The 19615-nt window shown below is 42.4% G+C and overlaps 1 protein-coding gene across 1 annotated transcript; it reads left to right on the forward strand.

Moving 5' to 3' along the window:
• Window positions 1-7633: 7633 nt before the first annotated feature.
• LOC125364430 (keratin, type II cytoskeletal 6A-like) lies at window positions 7634-14766 on the forward strand. The gene is made up of 8 exons (XM_048363995.1): window positions 7634-8140; window positions 11006-11220; window positions 13035-13095; window positions 13250-13345; window positions 13456-13620; window positions 14067-14192; window positions 14294-14514; window positions 14721-14766. Exons 1-8 carry the CDS (start codon window positions 7634-7636, stop codon window positions 14764-14766), a joined length of 1437 nt encoding a protein of 478 aa, XP_048219952.1.
• Window positions 14767-19615: the final 4849 nt, after the last annotated feature.

Below are 19615 nucleotides of genomic sequence, written 5' to 3' on the forward strand. Positions count from 1 at the left end.
ACTGTCCATCAGGTGATGTCACGGAACTTCCTCTATGGGCGGAGACCACAGCCCCCCAAGGACCGGGTTTCTGGGGTCCCTGCCATTACACCCGTGGTCGAACTGAGAGGCAGGGGCTGCTTTGCTTCTCTTCCAGTTGAAGCCGGATGGTGGGGGCGGGACGGGCTAAGTGGGCCATTCCCTCTTAAAGGCGCAATTGTGCCCAACATCTGCCTCTTTTTTGTTTTTTGTTTTTGTTTTTGTTTTTTAAATTAGCAGTGGCTGCTGTAAACATATAGCATATATAGGCATGAGGCAAATGCTGACATAAATATATATATATATATATATATATATATATATATATATATATATATATGGCCTCTTCCACGAAGAGAAGGGGTAGGTAAAGGGGCCATCCATTTGGCTCAGTCCAGAGAAGTTGGAGTCCTTAGCCTGTTTCTGTGCCATTCAGGATAAGTGCAGACATTCCTCTTTTGGCGGTGAGGTAGAAGCAAGTTTAAGTTCTGGCATCTCTGGTAGTCCACCACTGGTAACTTTAAACACATGTAGTTAGTAAAACATTCTTTTCTTGTAAACATTGAGGTGAAGGCGCTAAACCTTGTGCTTACTTTTTAAAACATTTTTTTCATGAAACATTGAGGTTGAGTGTCAAAACCCTCAGCTCCTATTTCCCTCTAACGGGACCCCCCTAAGATAAGCAGCAGGGGGAGAGGAGAGGAAGAAACACGGTGCAAAATTTCTTTAGTTTTTGTACAAAACTGCAAGCAACATTGCCACAGCGAAATATTGTGCCACGAGAAACGCTCATGAAGAGTTTAGAAAGCAAAGAGGGAGAGGAAGCGGGTTGCCTCCTACTGTTACCGCTGTTGTATGCAGGCAGACTTTCTATATTCCCTTTGGAAGAGCAGAAGAAATCCAGCATTTCCTTGTTTTCCTGAAGAGAATAAGAAGAGACATTTCTCCAGAGCAAGTGCTCTGGGTTTAGTTTTCCAATCTGGAAAGCATGTACAAGGCCCTTTCCCATTGTTTTGGGAAGATTTAAAATTTCTTAACATATTTCTTAAGATATTTAATATAAGCATAGCTATTATCCTTAATTAATCATGGGGGCTACTCCCCCCTCTCTTTTTTTTATTTTATTTTTTTCCATGACATAGAAGGGCACCAGGCTGCTCTGGGAATATGGGCGATCATAAAGAATAACAATAAATAATTATCTGCCAACAAAATTTTGAGTTTTGATTAAAAAAAAACAAAACACCAAATCCTTGAAAAATACCAGGTTTCACATGGGGAATGAGAATCAGAATATTCATATGCTAATTACAAAAACTAAGCCAATAATACGTAACCTTGTAATGGGACAGCACCAGTCACAGATATTTCCACTGATGAATTCCCTAATACTTGAAAAATTAAATGGCACCAGTTCTCCACAAGCATTGACAGGAAATAGAAGCACAGAGAAGTCTTTTTGTCTCATTTTATGGAAGGAACTTTGTTTTACCACCGGAGCTGCATAAAATCATTTTGAGAAAACAGTAAGTATCTCCTATACACAGAAAACAAAAATCTCAAACACATAGCAGCAACTTGTACGAAGTATTGAATGATGCATCTTGGCTGAGAAAGATTTATTCTAATTATGTGAGTCTAATTTAATATTCAAAAGAAAACAATACAATCTAGTTCCAGGGAGTACTAAAAAGTACTGTATGATCATATTAATCAGGGCAGAAAAAAGTATATAGCATGTGATCTGCAAATGTGTTAGAAGTTACATTAACTTAATTGTAACAATTTAACAAGTAACAACTTAATGATAAGACACTAGACCCTCCTCACTAAGTCTGACATTGAGACAAGCATATCCTGTCTCTCCACTGTTAGTCACATTGAAATATTTAGTCTATCTAGAGCAATGAGATGAGAAAAAGACATTAAAGTTACACACGGTAGAAGTATATTTTGGAGGCAGAGACGTGGTTGATCTAAGGAGCACTGGGAACTGGGGTTTGTTTAAGACTACAATCCAAGGAGCTCCGTGTAAGCACTGTGTCGTCAGTGGGATGGCAGCTCTCCTGGGGTTATGGCTTAGAAATTCTGAACCTACTGTGCATGTGGATTAGTCAGTGTTCCCAGAGAAACAATATATTAGATGTATGTACTTGTATACATATAATACATCTATGTGTCTATATCTATATTATATATGATTGTGTGTATATATATATATATATATAATCCATATCTAAATGAGAAATTTAGACATCAAAACCAAGACAGAGAGATGACAGAGAGAAAGAGAGAGAGATTTATTGTAAAAAATTGGCTGATACAACTTTCAAGACTGACAAGTGATAAGATTTGCTCTCAGCCAGTTGGAGGCACAGAGCAACCAGTGTTTAATTATGAATCCAAAGGCAGGATAAAATCACATCAGAAATCAGTCAAAAAGGCAGCAGGCAAAAGGGAATATTTTCTGACTCAGTCTTTTTTGTTTTCTTTTCTCCCTGTTTTACTCATGGAATGAAGCCTGCTCACATCAGCTGGGGCAATTTGCACTACTCAGTCATCCAATTCACATGTTAGTCTCAGAGAAACACACTCAAACACACCCAGAGTAAGGTTTCTTTCATGTAAAATTAACCTTAGCAACACAGAATGTGCAATAGAACAGTTAAGTAAACAGATGGCAGATAGCGGGAGCCAGGTTTCTCCCTGATTTGAGGGAGGGTGCCAATAAGCCAGGGAATTAGCTAGAAAGATCTCCACAATGATTTGGAACTGGACACATCGACTTGTGTTTAGCTTCATAGAAACCCAGTAGGATACAAAGAGCAATAGACAGAATTGTGAGTGTGTGCTCAGGTGAGACTATGGACACATGACCTCTTCTGCTAGCTCTCAGGACCTAGACTGTAGAACCACAGACTGGATAAAGCAGATTGACTAGCATCATGAGTTCAGTTGAAGGCCTGAACAGGAGAAAAGAGTGACTCTTCTCTTAGGAGTAGAGAATATTGAAGCTCCTGATCTTTGAACCAGCTCACTAGTAGCATCCAGAACTGGTAGAGAATTTGCCTAGTAAAACAAAAATGTGATGTCTTTTCATGTTTAATATATAAAGAGATGGCAACATGGAGCCTTGTATATACACTTGGCATGTCAGACTATGTGGGTTTTCCTGCCGCAATACAGTGTGGGTTGATTCTTTAAGTAAACTTCGGATTAACAGTTTCCACATAAGTTCCAATATGTTCATAAGAATGTGAAAACAATTTAAATAGGTGAGTGCAATAAGGTAATCATTTAGCCTCTTGATTAATATGAAGTAAGACTGTGACATTTAATGTTAGGTAAGACTGTGAGATACATGTGCAAAGTTCACACATGTTCTTTGGGTTGTTATTTCTAGTAGAAAGTTTGGTAAAAAAATCTTTTCTATTTACACAAAATGAGAATAAAGTCTCATCTTCCAAGAAATGTATTTAACTCTTAAAAAAAATAAAGCAAGCCTCTGCACAAGCTCATGTCCTGCTGGTTGTGTGAAGAATGCTGGCTCACATGTGGTAGGATCCTTTGGAGATTGGCTAGGTATAAGGCCAGGGAAAAAATGTACAGGGGCTGGGAATATGACCCAGTGGTAAAGTGCTTGCCTCATATACATGAAGCACTGGGATTGATTCCTCAGCACCACATATATAGAAAAACTCAGAAGTGGCAATGTGGCTCAGGTGGTAGAGTGCTAGCCTTGAGCAAAAAGAAGCCAGGAATAGTACTCATGCCCTGAGTTCAAGCCCCAGGACTACCCTCCATATGTGTGTGTGAGTGTGTGTGTGTGTGTGTACATGTATGCATATATACACATGTATGTACACATGTATACATATATGTACATACACACATATGTGTATATATGTGTATACATACGCACACACACGCACAAGAACCTGGAGTATGTAGCTATGGTGTGAAGTAAGGAAGAAATTGCATTTCACTTTTTGTGTTGTTGCAGTAAATTACACATGTCAACTTGAACATTGAGCATGAAAACACACCCAGTCATTCATTAGAATAAGAGTGAGTTATGCTTTTAGAAGGGGAAAAAAAAACAACCCTATTTTCCCAAGGGCAAGTTCCAGCAGTAGCAGTAACATAATTTAATTTTTGTTTCGTTTTAGAACAGAGGCCTATCTGTGTAGCCAAGGCTGGCCTTGAGACCAAGATCCACTTCCTCTGCCTCCCTGCACCTGGGAGGATACAAGCAGGCACCTCCATGCCTAGCCCCACACACAGTTCCCTCCTTTAAGGACCACTGCTGGTCCTCAAAGACCACTCAGGAGATGCCTTGCTCTCTCCAGGACCATATACAGTGAGGAACTTCACTCTTACAAGTGATGAAGCACCTCTGTAGGCCTAGGGCCTAATTCACTTCTCACAGAAGTAGCCCCTGTTTCCAACACATTTGCATTTTCAGACACATTCTCTGCTACTCCACTTCTAGCTTCACTATGAGGTTTTGGGAACACAAGGCCAGGGGTTCACTCTGTATTTTAGACCCACCTATGTCCTCCAGCATAGCTGAAATGACAGGAGCATGCCATTACAATCAGTGAATTTGTGGAGATGAGGGTCTCACTATGTTTTTTCCAGAGCTGGCCTCCCATAGCCATCCTTCTGATGACCATCTGGATCTGTATTACATAGTTTTTATACACAAAGCAGATACTCAGATATACACAAATATAAGTAACACTGATTTACTTGTATAACTTTCTACAACTACAAGAAGGCACTTCTTCTGCACAACACGACCCACATACTTTTCTTACATGGTCTCTGTGTCTCATATACTATACATATGAATGCACACATGGGCACATATACATGCATGCAGGCATATCACACAGGTCTTAGGGAAAGCAGAGCAACGTACCTATCTAGAGCTATTCCAAAGACATATGAGGAACTGATCATTTTCCTTGCCTCCATCATAAGAGCTGGGTAGCTAGAAATGGCCTTGAGATTTATTTTCCCCTTAAACAGGTACTTTGGGAAAGAATGTAGTACATTTTTTTCAAATAAACTTATGTGACTTATTTGTAGATACGTAAATCAACATAACTTTCGTATTACTCAAAGGACCAATGTATTTAATATATATATAAGCATTTCACATACATACTATGTTTAACATACATTTATTAAATATATATTGAATTACTAAATATATATTGAAGATATACCAATAGATGTGTTAATAACATTATTCAATACTAAATAGATAATTAACTGTATCTATGCTTGTAAATTTCTAATTGTCACTGTAAAAAAGTGGCAGGAAATGTGAAGGTGACGGTAGCATATTAAGTGATCACCATGAGCACACAAGTGGAAAAGCCCAAAGGCTCCATAGGAAAATTGTCATGATGTCTTGGACAAATGTATCACAAGGAGAGAAATACAGAGAGGTCCCAAATGTTTATTGTTTAAAAAGATAGGATGTCCTCTGTGCCGGGCTAAATCTACCCTCTCCTTTGTGGAGAGACCAAGCCTTTTATCCCCTTATGTGTTCCCTATCACTCTCTTCCTTGGCCGCCTGACCTGTGGGCGATCCAAGGTGGAATGGGGCCACAGGTAGCCTCGGTTGCATGTGGCTGCGAGAATGCCCTCCCCCTCCCTATACTCGCCAAGGAAGACAGGTACACGTGGGCCCTCGGAGTAAGCTTCAAGAGCTTTCTGCTTATTCAAGGGAGGGGCAATCAAACTTATAGCAGTAATGACAAGGGAAGGAGAGGGACTGACCAGGTGCTAACGATAGGCTGGTGAGCATGTCCATCATGGTGGTGTCACGGAACTTCCCACAGAGGGGGTGGGGGATTACAGTCCCCCAAGGACCGGCCTCTTAGCTCAGCCGGCGCCATGGTGGCACACATGCTCACAGATGAGAGGTGGGGCTAGTTTGGCTGCCTCTTCCGGTTTGGGACCCGGAAGGAGGTGGGAGTGGCTAATAGCCACACAGTCCCAGGTCTTAAAGGTATAGCCATCCCCTACACTCTGTATATCAATTTTATAATGACACACACACACACACACACACACACACACACACACAAATAACACAATGATTCTCCAATAGCACAGGCATAAAACTTACTTGGATCTTGTTAGGTCCTCTCCCTGAGGGCTACATGCAGATGCCCCCACCTCATTAAGTCTCCACCCAGTTACCTGGGTAACCTGCAGACCTGGAGGCAGTTACCTCCCCTTTCCCTGAGGTGACATCCTAATCCACCTGGCCACACCCCTTGCCCCTGCCCTAGATGTAAGGCAGGGCTGGGTGGGGGTCGCTCTCTCTCTCTCTCCCTTCTCTCTGGCCATGGATCATCTTGGCCACAGGCCAGCAGTTAGGTAATAAACTTTCTCTCCTGCCTGAATACCGCGTGGCGTTCTCCTTTACCGGCTACCTACTTTAAAAACCTAACAGATCTTTTATTTTCTGAAAAAAAAATCTGATTTATTTTCTGAATCAAGAAGAAGTCTATCAGAGTTAAATTTCGAAAGTTTAGCTTTCCATTGATCTTTCTAGATACAGTGCTCAGAACTGTGCAGTTAGCATTCAATACCACGTTTTCTAAGAACTCCTTTACAGCATTGGTGATTATAATTGAACTCAAAGAATTTAACCATCATGGAAAATCTAAGCAACAATGGGTTTCAAAAGTTAAAAACCAGATGTCTTTTAAAACAGAACTTTTTTAAACTTCTGAGTGACCCCTGTCTTGACAAATCCAACTGAACACAGTACCTCCTAAACCCCAAATGCATTATTTTTGTATCTTGATTTAAATAACGAAAGCATAAAACAGGTGAACCCAAATGCGTTATCCACTGACGTGAAAGAATGCTTAAGAATTTAAAGTACAAATTGTGACTTGGCTATATTTTTAGGTTTTTATCACTTAGATACTAATACAGAATTCCTTCCTGAGGGAATCATATGGTCTCTGAGATTCTTTCCTTTCAAATAGTTTAGAGCTGATGAAGGATGAGGGAAGAAGCATGGAGCAAGAAGGCTGGCAAAGGGACCCTGGTGGCTCAAGATCAGTGACATGTGCCCTTGCCTCATGGTTCCTTCTACTTCTCTAGCTGACTTACCTGTTACATAAAAGGCAAACAAAGTTGATGGAACACGTGAAATTATTGCGGGGAAGTTAAGCCATCTGTGGAGGCATGTGCAATCCATAATTTTATGATCTCTGCTATCTCTGAGGCAGAAAAGACAACTTCACAGAGCAGAGGACACCTAATATGTTTAGACAGATGGGGGAACCTTTGTTAGGAAGATGACTTAACTACTTGCTACAGAGAATGAGATAAAGTCAAAACTGGGGGCAGGAGTATTAGCTCTCAATAAAGTAGACCAAAGCTGCAATCTCAATATTTCATAACCTTTCTGTTCATCCAGATGTAATCTCATTATCTGTAAAGTTCAACTCTTTGCTCTCTGCAAGCTCAGGACTCAGCCCAGCCCATCAGCACCCCATATAAGCAGCTGCCAAGCACACAGCACATTCATCTGTCCCTCAGTTCTCCATGTGGTCTAGACAAATCAACCTTAAGAGCCATGTCTAGACAAATCAACCTTAAGAGCCAAAGCAGCATCCGCAGGGGCTTCAGCTCTGGCTCAGCCAGAGTCCCTGGGCTGAGCCGCTCTGGCTTCAGCAGTGTGTCTGTGTGCCGCCCCAGGGGTAGCAGTGGCAGCCCTGCAGGATCTGGCTTTGGCAGCAGGAGCCTCTATGGCCTGGGCGGCTCCTCGCGGATCTCCATGGCAGGGGGCAGCTGTGCCATCGGTGCTGGATACGGCAGCAGAAGTAGAGATGGCTTTGCCTTTGGAGAAGCAATCAGTAGTGGAGTTGGTTTGGGGCTCCATCATAGAACCAGCCTTAGTGGAGTTTATAGGGGCTCAAACTTTCCCGTGTGCCCTCCTGGAGGCATCCAAGAAGTCACCATCAACCAGAGCCTGCTGACTCCTCTGAACCTGGACTTTGACCCCACCATCCAGCGGGTGAGGACCGAGGAGCATGAGCAGATCAAGACCCTCAACAACAAGTTTGCCTCCTTCATCGACAAGGTGAGCAGGAAGCTGAGGTCTGCAAAGGCATCTAGAGTCCCAGCTACAAACACCAATGTCCTGTGAGGGTTGGCTACAACCAAGAGGACCCCAGACCACCTCCTCACAGGGATGCTAGAGTGGGTCCTGGTCAGAAGAACATAGGAAATAGCTCTGATTCCTGCTGTCACTGAGGCTCACTTTATTTTTTTCAAATTTTTATTATCAAACTGATGTACAGAAAAGTTACAGTTTCATATGTTAGGCACTGGATACATTTCTTGTACAGTTTGTTACCTTGTCCCTCATACCCCCCTCCCTTCTCCCCCTTTCCCTCCCCCCCCACCCACGGAGGTGTTCAGTTCACTTACACCAAACAGTTTTGCAAGTATTGCTTTTGTAGTTGTTTGTCTTTTGTTACCCTGTGTCTCTCAAATTTGGTATTCCCTTTCAATTTCCTACTTCCAATACCAGTATATACGGTTTCCAACATACTCAGATAAGATTACAGAGATAGTGTAGGTACAACCACAGGAAGGTGATACAAGAACATCATCAATAATAGAAGCTACAGATAGACATAGGACGTTGAAAGTAGTTACAACTGTTTCCAAAACATGGAGTTCATTTCACTTAGCATCATCTTATGTGTTCATAAGGGTATAGCTATTGGGCCTTGTGATGCTCTGCTATGACTTGCCTAAACCTGTACTAATTATTCCCAATAAGGGAGACCATAGAGTCCATGTTTCTTTGGGTCTGGCTCACTTCACTTAGTATAATTTTTTCCAAGTCCTTCCATTTCCTTACAAATGGGACAATGTCATTCTTTCTGATAGAGGCATAAAATTCCATTGTGTATATGTACCACATTTTCCTGATCCATTCGTCTACTGAGGGGCATCTGGGCTGGTTCCAGATTCTCACTATGACAAATTGTGCTGCAATGAACATTGTTGTGCTGGTGGCATTACTGTGATTTTGTTTGTGGTCTTTTGGATAGATACCCAAAAGTGGGGCTGCTGGGTCATAGGGGAGTTCTATATTTAGCCTTCTGAGGAATCTCCATACTGCTTGCCAGAGTGGCTGAACCAGTTTACATTCCCACCAACACTGAAGTAGGGTTCCCTTTTGGCCACATCCCCTCCAACAATTGTTATTGTTAGTTTTCTTGATATATGACATTCTTACTGGGGTGAGATGGAATCTCAATGTTGTTTTGATTTGCATTTCTTTTATGGCCAGTGATGTAGAGCATTTTTTCATATGTCTCTTGGCCATTCTCATTTCCTCATCAGAGAAGTCTCTTTGTAAGTCTTTAGCCCACTTGATGAGGGGGCTATTGGTTCTTTGCGGTTTTGTTTTGGAAAAAGGCAATTTTTTTAGTTCTGCATATATTTTAGAGATGAGGCCTTTGTCTGTTGAATGTCCGGTAAAGATCTTCTCCCAGTCTGTGGGCTTTCTGTTTATCTTGCGAGCTATGTCCTTTGCCGTGCAGAAGCTCTGCAGTTTGATGCAGTCCCATTTGTCCAACCTTTCTTTGATTTGTAGCCTTTCTGGGTCTTTGTTAAGGAAGTTCCGTCCTGTGCCAAGGAGCCCAAGTGTTTCTCCTACTCCTTCCTTTAGTGTTTTCAGGGTGTCTGTTTTGATTTCAAGGTCTTTAATCCATTTGGAATTGATTTTGGTGCAGGGTGATATATAAGGATCTAGTTTTAGTTTGTTGCATGTGTTGAGCCAGTTTTGCCAGCACCACTTGTTAAAGAGGCTATCTTTCTTCCATACTATTGTTTTAGCTCCTTTATCAAAGATTAAGTAGGCGTAGTTCTGTGGGTTCATTTCTGGGTCTTCAATTCTGTTCCATTGGTCTTCAGGCCTGTTCCGGTGCCAATACCAAGCTGTTTTTATTACTATAGCTTTATAATACAGCTTGAAGTTGGGTATTGTAATTCCTCCAGCACTGTTCTTTCTGCTTAGGAGTGTTTTTGCTATTCTAGGTCTTTTATTGTTCCATATGAATTTCTGGATTGCTTCCTCTATTTCATTAAAGAATGGTGTTGGGATATTAATGGGTATTGCATTGAATTTGTAGATAGCCTTTGGTAATATTGCCATTTTGATTATATTAATCCTCCCAATCCAGGAGCATGGGAGGTTTTTCCATTTCCGTAGTTCTGACTTAATTTCGTTTTTCAAGCTTTTAAAATTCTCATCAAAGAGGTCTTTCACTTCTTTGGTTAAGGTTATTCCCAGGTATTTTATGTTTTGGGGGGCTATTGCAAAAGGAGTTGCTTTCCTGATTTCAGTGAGGCTCACTCTTGACAGCCCCTCTCCTTAGCATGTAAGCAATTACAGAGGGATGCTGGTGATATTGGCAGTGGTTATCCCAATGGTAGTTATTTAACAGAAAAGTGAAGACTTCTTTAACTGCATTAGAAAAATGAAACTAATTGTCTAATATGTAGAGATGCTAATTCATTGTAGTTACTCATAATGAGTACGAAATTGAGCATAATCCTTTGGCAACATTGGCGTCCTCTCTAATTGAGATTTTTATCCCCAATAAAGAACCCTTGCATGTTTGTCAGTAGTCCCTACCTTAAAACTAGATTTGACATGGTGCCTGGAAAGAGAAGAAATATTGAAAACCACTGATTGGCTCCTTCAGCAGCAGTGTGAGTTCCCTTTGGTGGTCCTTGGGAATTTTTCTAGTGTGTTCTCTGTGGTACCCTGGAAGAAGCCAAGGGATGTGGCAACCTCAGCCTGAGCCTCTGCATAGGTCAGAAACAGCAACACCAGAGAGAAGCCCACAATGGCTGAGAACCTGCTAATTGTCACTCTGTTCTTCTAACCTGGGCCTCACAAATAAATGTCTTATCTCAAATGCAGGTGCGATTTCTGGAGCAGCAGAATGAAGTGCTGCAGACCAAATGGACTCTGCTGCAGGAGCAGGACACCGAGACTGACAGGCACGGCCTGGATCTTTTGTTTGAGGGGTACATCAGGAATCTCAGGAGAAACGTTGACGCCCTCTCTACAGAGCAAGACCACCTGGAATCAGACTTGAAGAACATGCAGGGTGTGGCAGAGGACTACAAGAACAAGTGAGTCAAAGAGGAAAAATGGGCTATTCGTTAAATGTTACACCTCAGTACAAAGGGTGCTCAGGTCAAGAGGTGAGACCAATCCTTAATAAATATGATCATGAATAAAGCTGAGAAATGACAGCAAAATACCCAAGTGGGCTATGGGACTTTCAAAGGAGTAGAGAAGTAAAAAACCAAGCCACACAAAAATCATCTGAGCCTCTGTGGATCAAGAAGGATGAATGCTGTGGTATATCTTACAGATGGATAGATATCTATCTAAGATAGATTCACTACAGCTTTCACATCTATTGATATATTGATGGATAGATAGGCAATTGTACAATCCATCTGGAAGAATGATGCCTGTTTCTGAAAATAAATGGATAGATCTGGAAAAAAACTACATTAAGTGAACTAAGTCAGCCCCAGAGGAACTAAGGTGTGTTCTCTATGTAGAAGTTACATCTAATTTGTAAACATACAGAAAGACATATACAGGATCAGATGCATATATATATATATATACACATATATATATATATATTTACACACACATATGCTAACTAGAGTATGGTATATGCAAAGGAAATTTCCAATCCCTTTGAATTACTAACCTACAGTCTAACAAAATGAATGCCAGGAAGCTAGAACTTGGTCTCAGAGGAGAAGAGGTCAAGAAGAGGGGAGTACCTCCACAGATTAATGGATCCAAAAAATATGGTACCTATACACAATGGAACACTACATAGCGATTAGGAATGGTGAAATATTGTTATTCGCAGGGAAATGGTAAGAACTTGAACAAATAATGTTGAGCGAGACAAGCCTAGAACACAGAAAACAAAAGGGCATGATCTCCCTGATATATGACTGTTAAGATGGGGTGTTGGGGAGACAGTAGAGACCAGGTCTGTGAAACCAAAAACTTCTTGTCAAATGGTATTTCCCACAGGATTGGGTCAGCGACCCAACATTATGTAACTAAAACCAAACAACTACTCAACACATAAAGGTCAAAAATTGACCTCTCGGGGCTGGGGATATAGCCTAGTGGCAAGAGTGCCTGCCTCGGATACACGAGGCCCTAGGTTCGATTCCCCAGCACCACATATACAGAAAACGGCCAGAAGCGGCGCTGTGGCTCAAGTGGCAGAGTGCTAGCCTTGAGCGGGAAGAAGCCAGGGACAGTGCTCAGGCCCTGAGTCCAAGGCCCAGGACTGGCAAAAAAAAAAAAAAAATTGACCTCTCAGTGGAATACAATAGCTCAAAAGCTATGCATGTACGTTCATATAAGACTATTGTCGACATATTGTCTAATGTCGACATTACATTTAAAGCCCTAGGTGAATTTTCTTTGGCGTAGGCCATGTGGCTACTGTATATATTCTTGGTACATTGTGTATTGTATATATGTCTACCTGACCTAGGGAAGGGAAAGAAAAACAGGATGTAAGATATCACAAGAAATGTACACACTGCCCTACTATGTAACTGTACCCTTTTTGCACAACACCTTGTCAAAAAATTGTTGTTTAATTAATAAATAAATTACAAAAAAAAGAAGAGGGAGTAGGCAAAAAAGAGAAAGGGTAAGAGAATGTAGTCATAATATTCAATGTATATACGTGAGAATGGAGTGGGGAAAAGTCCAATAGACTCAGAAACTGACATGTTGAATTAAAACCCCTTTGTAAAATGACTTGAAGAAATTTGTTTTTTTAAAAAGAGGGATGCATGTGGATGTTTCCATTTATGGAAAGGAGGATCACAGGCTGTCTTTGATTTTATCCACTACAGGCTCAAATGTGTTATTCCCACATTTCTCCCAGGTATGAATATGAAATTGACAGGCATGCAGCAGCAGAAAATGAATTTGTGACACTGAAGAAGGTGAGCTGATTGAATCAAAGATTCAAGTTCCCTGCTGAAGAGGAGTCATGGCTCTGTATCTCTGGCCCACCTGAGAGGAAGTTTGCCAGGGACCTGGGGCTGGGGGCTGGGCAGGAGGGCTTGGCTGACTTCACATTATGGGTTCTGTATCCAGGATGTGGATGCTGCCTCCATGAAGAAGGTTGAACTGCAAACCAGTGAAAATGGGCTTAGAGATGAAGTCACCTTCCTCACATCCATCTTTGAAGCAGTAAGGATTGCCACCTTCCTTCCATTACTAAGACAAGACTGCACAGTGGGAAGGGCTGGGAGTTGGGCAGCTCTGGTTCTTCACAGGCTGTTGTCCCTCATGTTCTGCAGGAGCTGTCCCTGATGCAAACCCACATCTCAGACACGTCCGTGATCCTCTCCATGGACAACAACCGAAATTTGGATCTGAGTAGCATCATTGCGGAGGTCAAAGCCCGGTATGAGGAGTTGGCTCAGAGGAGCCGGGCTGAGGCTGAATCCTGCTACCAGACCAAGGTGAGCCGGGAGGTGGCAGAGTTCAGGGGCCCCCATGCCCACCCTAAATACTCCAAGGCTCTGAGCTCATTCAGGGTGGTCCAGTGAAAGGAAGGCAGGGTCTTATCACAGCAAATGTTCCCTGCTCTGTTAGAATTCACTTTCATAGGATTTATATCCCTGTCTAGGAATCAAATCACTCAGAGGCAAGAGGAAAGTTACAGTAGATAAGGACTTAATCATCTTTGCTTTAAGATTCACCCTAAATTCTGGCATTCTGAATGCTTTTCAGACACTGTGGGTCCCAAGAGAACTTTGCTCTTTGTAGTCTCTCAGTTAAGATGCGTTGTGCCTTATTTATAGATTCAAGTGGCCGTGTGACACCATTGTTGCCTAAATGTTCATAAAATTTCCTAAACAGAAGTTCCCATTCGCATGTGCATGTTCACATTTATTCACACCTACAGTATGAGGAGCTTCAGGTCACAGCCCGCAGACACGGGGACGACCTGCACAACACCAAGCAGGAGATTGCTGAGATCAACCGCATGATCCAGAGGCTCAGGTCTGAGATTGGCCACATCAAGAAGCAGGTACATTTAGAGGTCATTGTTAAATCATACCCTTGGACTCTAGTAGGAATGAATATCTAAATAACCATCCCCAAGTACCCCAATGTAAGTATACCTCCCAGTGTGCCAGCCTGCAGGCCACCATCGCCGATGCCGAGCAGCAAGGTGAGCTGGCCCTCAAGGATGCCAGGAGCAAGCTGGAAGGGCTGGAGGATGCCTTGCAGAAGGCCAAGCAGGACATGGCCAGGCTGCTGAAGGAGTACCAGGACCTCATGAACGTCAAGCTGGCACTGGATGTGGAGATTGCCACCTACAGGAAGCTTCTGGAAGGCGAGGAGTGCAGGTGGGTGCCACACCCCTTCCCATAAACTCTGAGGACATTTCCAAGAATCAAGCCAAACACAGAAGAGTATGAGATACTGGCTGTTTATAATAACTAATCTATCACAACCCTTTGGAAGGTGGCTCTTTGTAAACCACTCCTAGTTTGGGTCTTCCTGCGGGTTCTGGGTGACCCCTTCCCTCTCTCTCACTCTTGTGTGCTTCTAGGTTGAGTGGTGAAGGCCTGGGACCTGTCAACATCTGTAAGTACTGAGCTGTGTGTCTCTCTGTCTCAGCCCTTGGTGCTGTGGGGTACTGGGAGCTCACTGTGTCTGTTGTGTCCTTGTCCCCTCCCGACAGCTGTGTCGCACTCCACTATCTCCAGAGTTTATGGCAGTGCCAGTGGTGCCGGCAGTGGCTTCGCTCTGAGTGGAAACAGCAGTGGCCAGAATCTTGGAGGTGGCTTCAGTCCCAGCAGTGGCCCAGGCATTGGGGCTGGCCTCAGCCCATCAGGGGGCAGCACCTCCAACATCAAATATACCACCACCTCCTCTAGCAGGAAATACTGAAGTCCACTGTGTCCCTTGCTCCAGGGTGCTCTCCTCAGCTCCAGCTGCAGAGCCCCCTGTTCAAATGGCTGTCCTTCTCTGGTCTTCTGCTTTCTTGCTGGAGCTGAGGCTACCATAGGCCCTTGTTATTTTTGTCTGTGCCTGCTCTCCTGGCCCCATGGATCACCTTCAAAATGACAACAATTATGAATATCTTTTTGATGTTTTATGCATGCTAGTCTGCCATGATCCTGAGATGATTATATCATACATTTTCCTTATGAATTGATATCAATCTCGTGAAAACAGAGAGTCCCCCGTGACACTGATGATGTTGATGTCCAGTGTCAGGGTCTCTTCCTTGTTATCTGTTCTCTCTGTTTCACTTTTCTTTCTTTTAAATAAAGTAGATTTAAAATATGAAATATCTTGTTTGGTTGATTATATTCCTCTTTTGATTCAGAAACTTCATCTTGAAAGCTCTGTCCCTCACCATGGACAGCTGTTGCTGCTTCTCACCCAGCCTCTGACTAGTCAACACTGAATGACTTCATAGAAATTTTCTAGGTGGATGGTCATCAACTCAGTCCCCCGTACTTGGGGCTTTTCTTCAAAGTAGTCTTTGTAAAGCACTAAGGAAGAAAGGCAAGCTGGACCCTGGAAGGGAAAGCTGCACAATCATAGTTGAGTTTTTATTTTCTTTTGGCCACTATTAATTGGTGGCTTGGTGGCCTCCCCAGCATCTGAATTAAGCTGGCTAAACTCAGAACCATATGCCTAAAAGCAGTGAATTTCACTGTTTGTTCTTTACACCCCAATATCCCTGAAAAGGAAAGCTGTCCAAAACATCATGTAATAATATTCTCATAACAGAGAGCTCTTTCCCCCTCACATCTCTTTTCCACTGTATTGAAATTTTAGTCAGAGTAATAGAAGCCATGACAATAGGAAGAAATGAAAGGGATGCCAAATTCCATCTCCTGGGAGACTCAAGGCATTGGAGTTCTAATTATAAGTAACCTATAAGACCAAAAAGAAAATTACACACGAGAGTTTTTGATTTTAAGATTTGGTGAGAGAATTTTGTTTTGAAGTGGCGCTGGCAGAGATGAGATTAAAAGATGCTCACCTTTGGTAGACAACACTGAGAATCAAGGCCTTGCTTAATTGAAGTAGAACTCCTTTCCTGCAGCCGCAGTGGTGCATACTTATCATCTCCATTGATTTGTCAGCACAATGTAACCATCAAAGCTTTATATGACATGTTGGTTTCTGATACAGAAAACACTACTTACTGTTTTGTTTTCAGGTTAGTCTCCTTATTATTGTTAGATACACTTTGGTGTCTTAGCATTTTTATGTGTGGGATAGAACTTTTTTCTCCATTATTTTTCTTATTAAAAGGTAGTAGTACATGAAAAATCATTGACCTTGTAACCCAACCATCTCAAACTTCATCTTCATTTTCAAGATAAGAAAACCAGAAGAGATCACATTAATCATGATGCATTGTACTCATAAAACTGACTTGTTTACTTTGAAACTTCTTTGGACATCTACTTAATGATAATAATAAAAACAATAAATTAGCTGGATATGAGTGGCTCTTGCCTATAATCCTAGCTACTCAGGAGGCTGAGATCTAAGGATTGTGATTCAAAGCTATCTCAAGCAGGAAAGTCCCATGAAACTTTTATCTCCAATTAATCAGCAAAAATCCAGTGGTAGGGCACTAGCCTTGAGCAAAAAAGCTCAGGGGCAGCAACCCAGGCCCTGAGTTCAAGCCCAAGGACACACACACACACACACACACACACACACACACACACACACACACACTAGTTTAAAAAATTAAAGTAGGAAAGACAGAATGGAAGAGAAAGAGAACGAGAGAGAGAGAGAGAGAGAGAGATAAAGAAAGAAAGACCAAGTCCCAGAAAACTAAGGTAAGTATGGTAGGATCTAAGGGCTGATTGGCCTAAATTTTAGAATCTATGCTCTTAATACTGGGGAGGCATGATTTCACCATAAGCTGCTCCATTACTTCCTCTGCCAGCTGTTGGACCTGGAAAGTGATTGACCTGTATTTTATCTTCTGCTCAGCCCTTCTGTCTTGCTTGCCATCTGGTGAAGATATTAATGCCATGGGGTGCAAGGGCAGAGGAAGGAGTGGGCTCCTTACCTAAGTGGGGCATGATGACATCAACTGATGACATACCGTAGGCAGACACCAAGCAACGCTTCCCTTTACCCTGGGAATTCCAGCCCACACTGGGAGGAAGATAAATGTTTGCTTTACCCAAGCGAGTTCTGTTGCCACTCTCTCCTTCCTATGCTCTGGGTGAAAGCCCAGCTTTATTTTTAGCTTTCTTCTTTAGGGAAGTCCTTACATCTCTGAAGCCATAGTTCTTCTACTTTTGGTTCATCCTTGGAGATGAGGGAGTTGGTTAGTGACCCGTGACTGTCATCAGCCTTGGTTACGTTGCTCAAAAAATACCTTCAGAAACTTATTATCTGCTTCTTTGTGCCCTCAGCCATTCAGCATCCCAGTGGTCACTCAGCAAGCCCAACTTCAGACAAACCACGTGGGTACTAGCTTCCTCAAGGGAAAATTTGTAAAATGTAGAGAGACCCTACATCAGTAGCAAGTCCATAAAATCCTGATTCGAAACAGTATCAAGAGGATAGGAAGTGTAGATGCTTATATGGTAGAAACATGAAGAATGCTTAGAGTCAAAAATGAACAAAGTACACACTTCCATTTACTACAGAATCATATCACCTAAATCATCCTAGAAATAACAGACATAAGTCTCTACCAGAGAGATTATTTCCTGTTTGCAATTAGAACACAGAAAAGAAGCCCTTTTTGGCACTTAATGGAAGCCTTTTTTGGTGAAGTTCAAGTGCCTTTCCTGGTGGTTTCAATAGCAACGAGAAACAAACAGACTTGATCCCCTGTCATCATTCCTTTTCCCTTTCCTCACACCTGTTTCCCAATTCATTTGTCATTTTCATTCATTGCTGGGCTCACTCCAGGTTAGCCAACCCTTGCTTAATAAATCAGTGCTCAGGGGTGAATGAAACGTACTTTCAGGAATTCCCTTTAAAAGTCTTTCTCATTGGCCTGCTGGGAGCACCGCCAAAATGTGCACGCGTTAGAAGTGACACAGAAGGTTCTGGTATATCTCTGCACTGGAGTGTCTTCCCATGGGGTCAGGAACCATTTTGATCTTTCTCAGGGAGAGAGGGGAGTGTAGTGTATTGACCCGTCAGATGTACCTTGGTCTGCTCAATGGATATAATTTCCCCCATTAGATCCCAGCAGTGTGTCTGGTTTTTCACTTTGCCAGCTACATGTGGATCAATTATACTTCGATTGCACACCAAGAGGGCTGACTAATTGTAAAAAATCCTCCCTGGCAAGTCTTTGTTCAAAGAGGCCAATTCTCTTGTAATCATGAGTCATTCGCCCAACCTTTCCATTCCTTTTCATCCAGGCCTTTGAATATGTACCTCTTAAGGCAGTACAGGGAGAGGCTCTCCTTCTCTAGTTACCTCAAGGAAGTGCAGGTGTGGCTCAAGTGGTAAAGCATCAGCCTTGAGCAAAAAGCTAAGAAACAGTGCAAAGTCCTGAGTTCAAGGCCCAGTCCAACAGTTTTTATTTTAAAAGAGAGAAAGAAGAAGAAGAAGAAGAAGAAGAAGAAGAAGAAGAAGAAGAAGAAGAAGAAGAAGAAGAAGAAGAAAAGAAGAAGAAGAAGAAGAAGAAGAAGAAGAAGAAGAAGGAAAGAGAGAGAGAGAGAAACTATCCAGTTACTTCCAATTACCTCCCCCGCCCCCAACACACCTTAATGGCTCTCACCATTGTCCTTATCATTATCATTGTCTTTGTATGCTAGTTTGGTTCCTGCATCTCAGCTGGGCATCATGCAGGCAAAAGGAAATTGGGGACTTGGTACCTTATATTTTTATTTATTTATTTATATATTTATTTTTAATTTTCAAACTGATGTGACTTGGTACCTTATGAGACCACTTTTCCTGGGGATCATGGAAAATACAGTCCCACCTCAAGATGCTCCTGTCCTTAGAAGTACAGGTAAATAGCACACCATCAGCCTGTGACATGTAGGGGTCAGATTGCACAGGCAAGCCAAGCATGCATTTAGCAAATGAATGCAATCCCATCTGAAATGTCTGTGGGTGGATTCACTCTGTGATTTATCCATGATTTAAGCCAAGCTGGCCACCTCAGCCTCCCTCCAATGCTCAGGGGCTGCTTCCTGCCTGGCTCTAATCTGTCCAAAATGAGACATTTGAAGCCAACAGGAAGAGCAAGGCTCATCTAAAGACACCCTCCTCAAAGGGATTGGTCTCTTATCACTCACTCCAAATGGCTTATGACATGTCACGTGACTCTATTGTTTTCTATAGCATGCTTTTTGTTTTTGTCTTTCTTGTAGCCTATCTAGCCCATAGCAATGGGAACTTGGGAAAACACTAGGGCAGGTGGGGGGGAGAGGGGCGCCCATGTGGCATGGGAATTGAGGTTTTGTGAACTGTGCTGGAGTCTTT

The sequence above is a fragment of the Perognathus longimembris genome, chromosome 1 (assembly GCF_023159225.1).
Source record: "Perognathus longimembris pacificus isolate PPM17 chromosome 1, ASM2315922v1, whole genome shotgun sequence".
NCBI lineage: Eukaryota > Metazoa > Chordata > Mammalia > Rodentia > Heteromyidae > Perognathus > Perognathus longimembris.

Excerpts from the sequence above, each read along its gene's own strand:
- LOC125364430 (XM_048363995.1), top strand. The coding sequence starts at position 7,634 with ATGTCTAGACAAATCAACCTTAAGAGCCAAAGCAGCATCCGCAGGGGC. Across the intron at positions 8,141-11,005 it reads TTGCCTCCTTCATCGACAAG|GTGCGATTTCTGGAGCAGCA; the intron begins GTGAGCAGGAAG and ends TCTCAAATGCAG. Across the intron at positions 13,621-14,066 it reads AATCCTGCTACCAGACCAAG|TATGAGGAGCTTCAGGTCAC; the intron begins GTGAGCCGGGAG and ends TCACACCTACAG.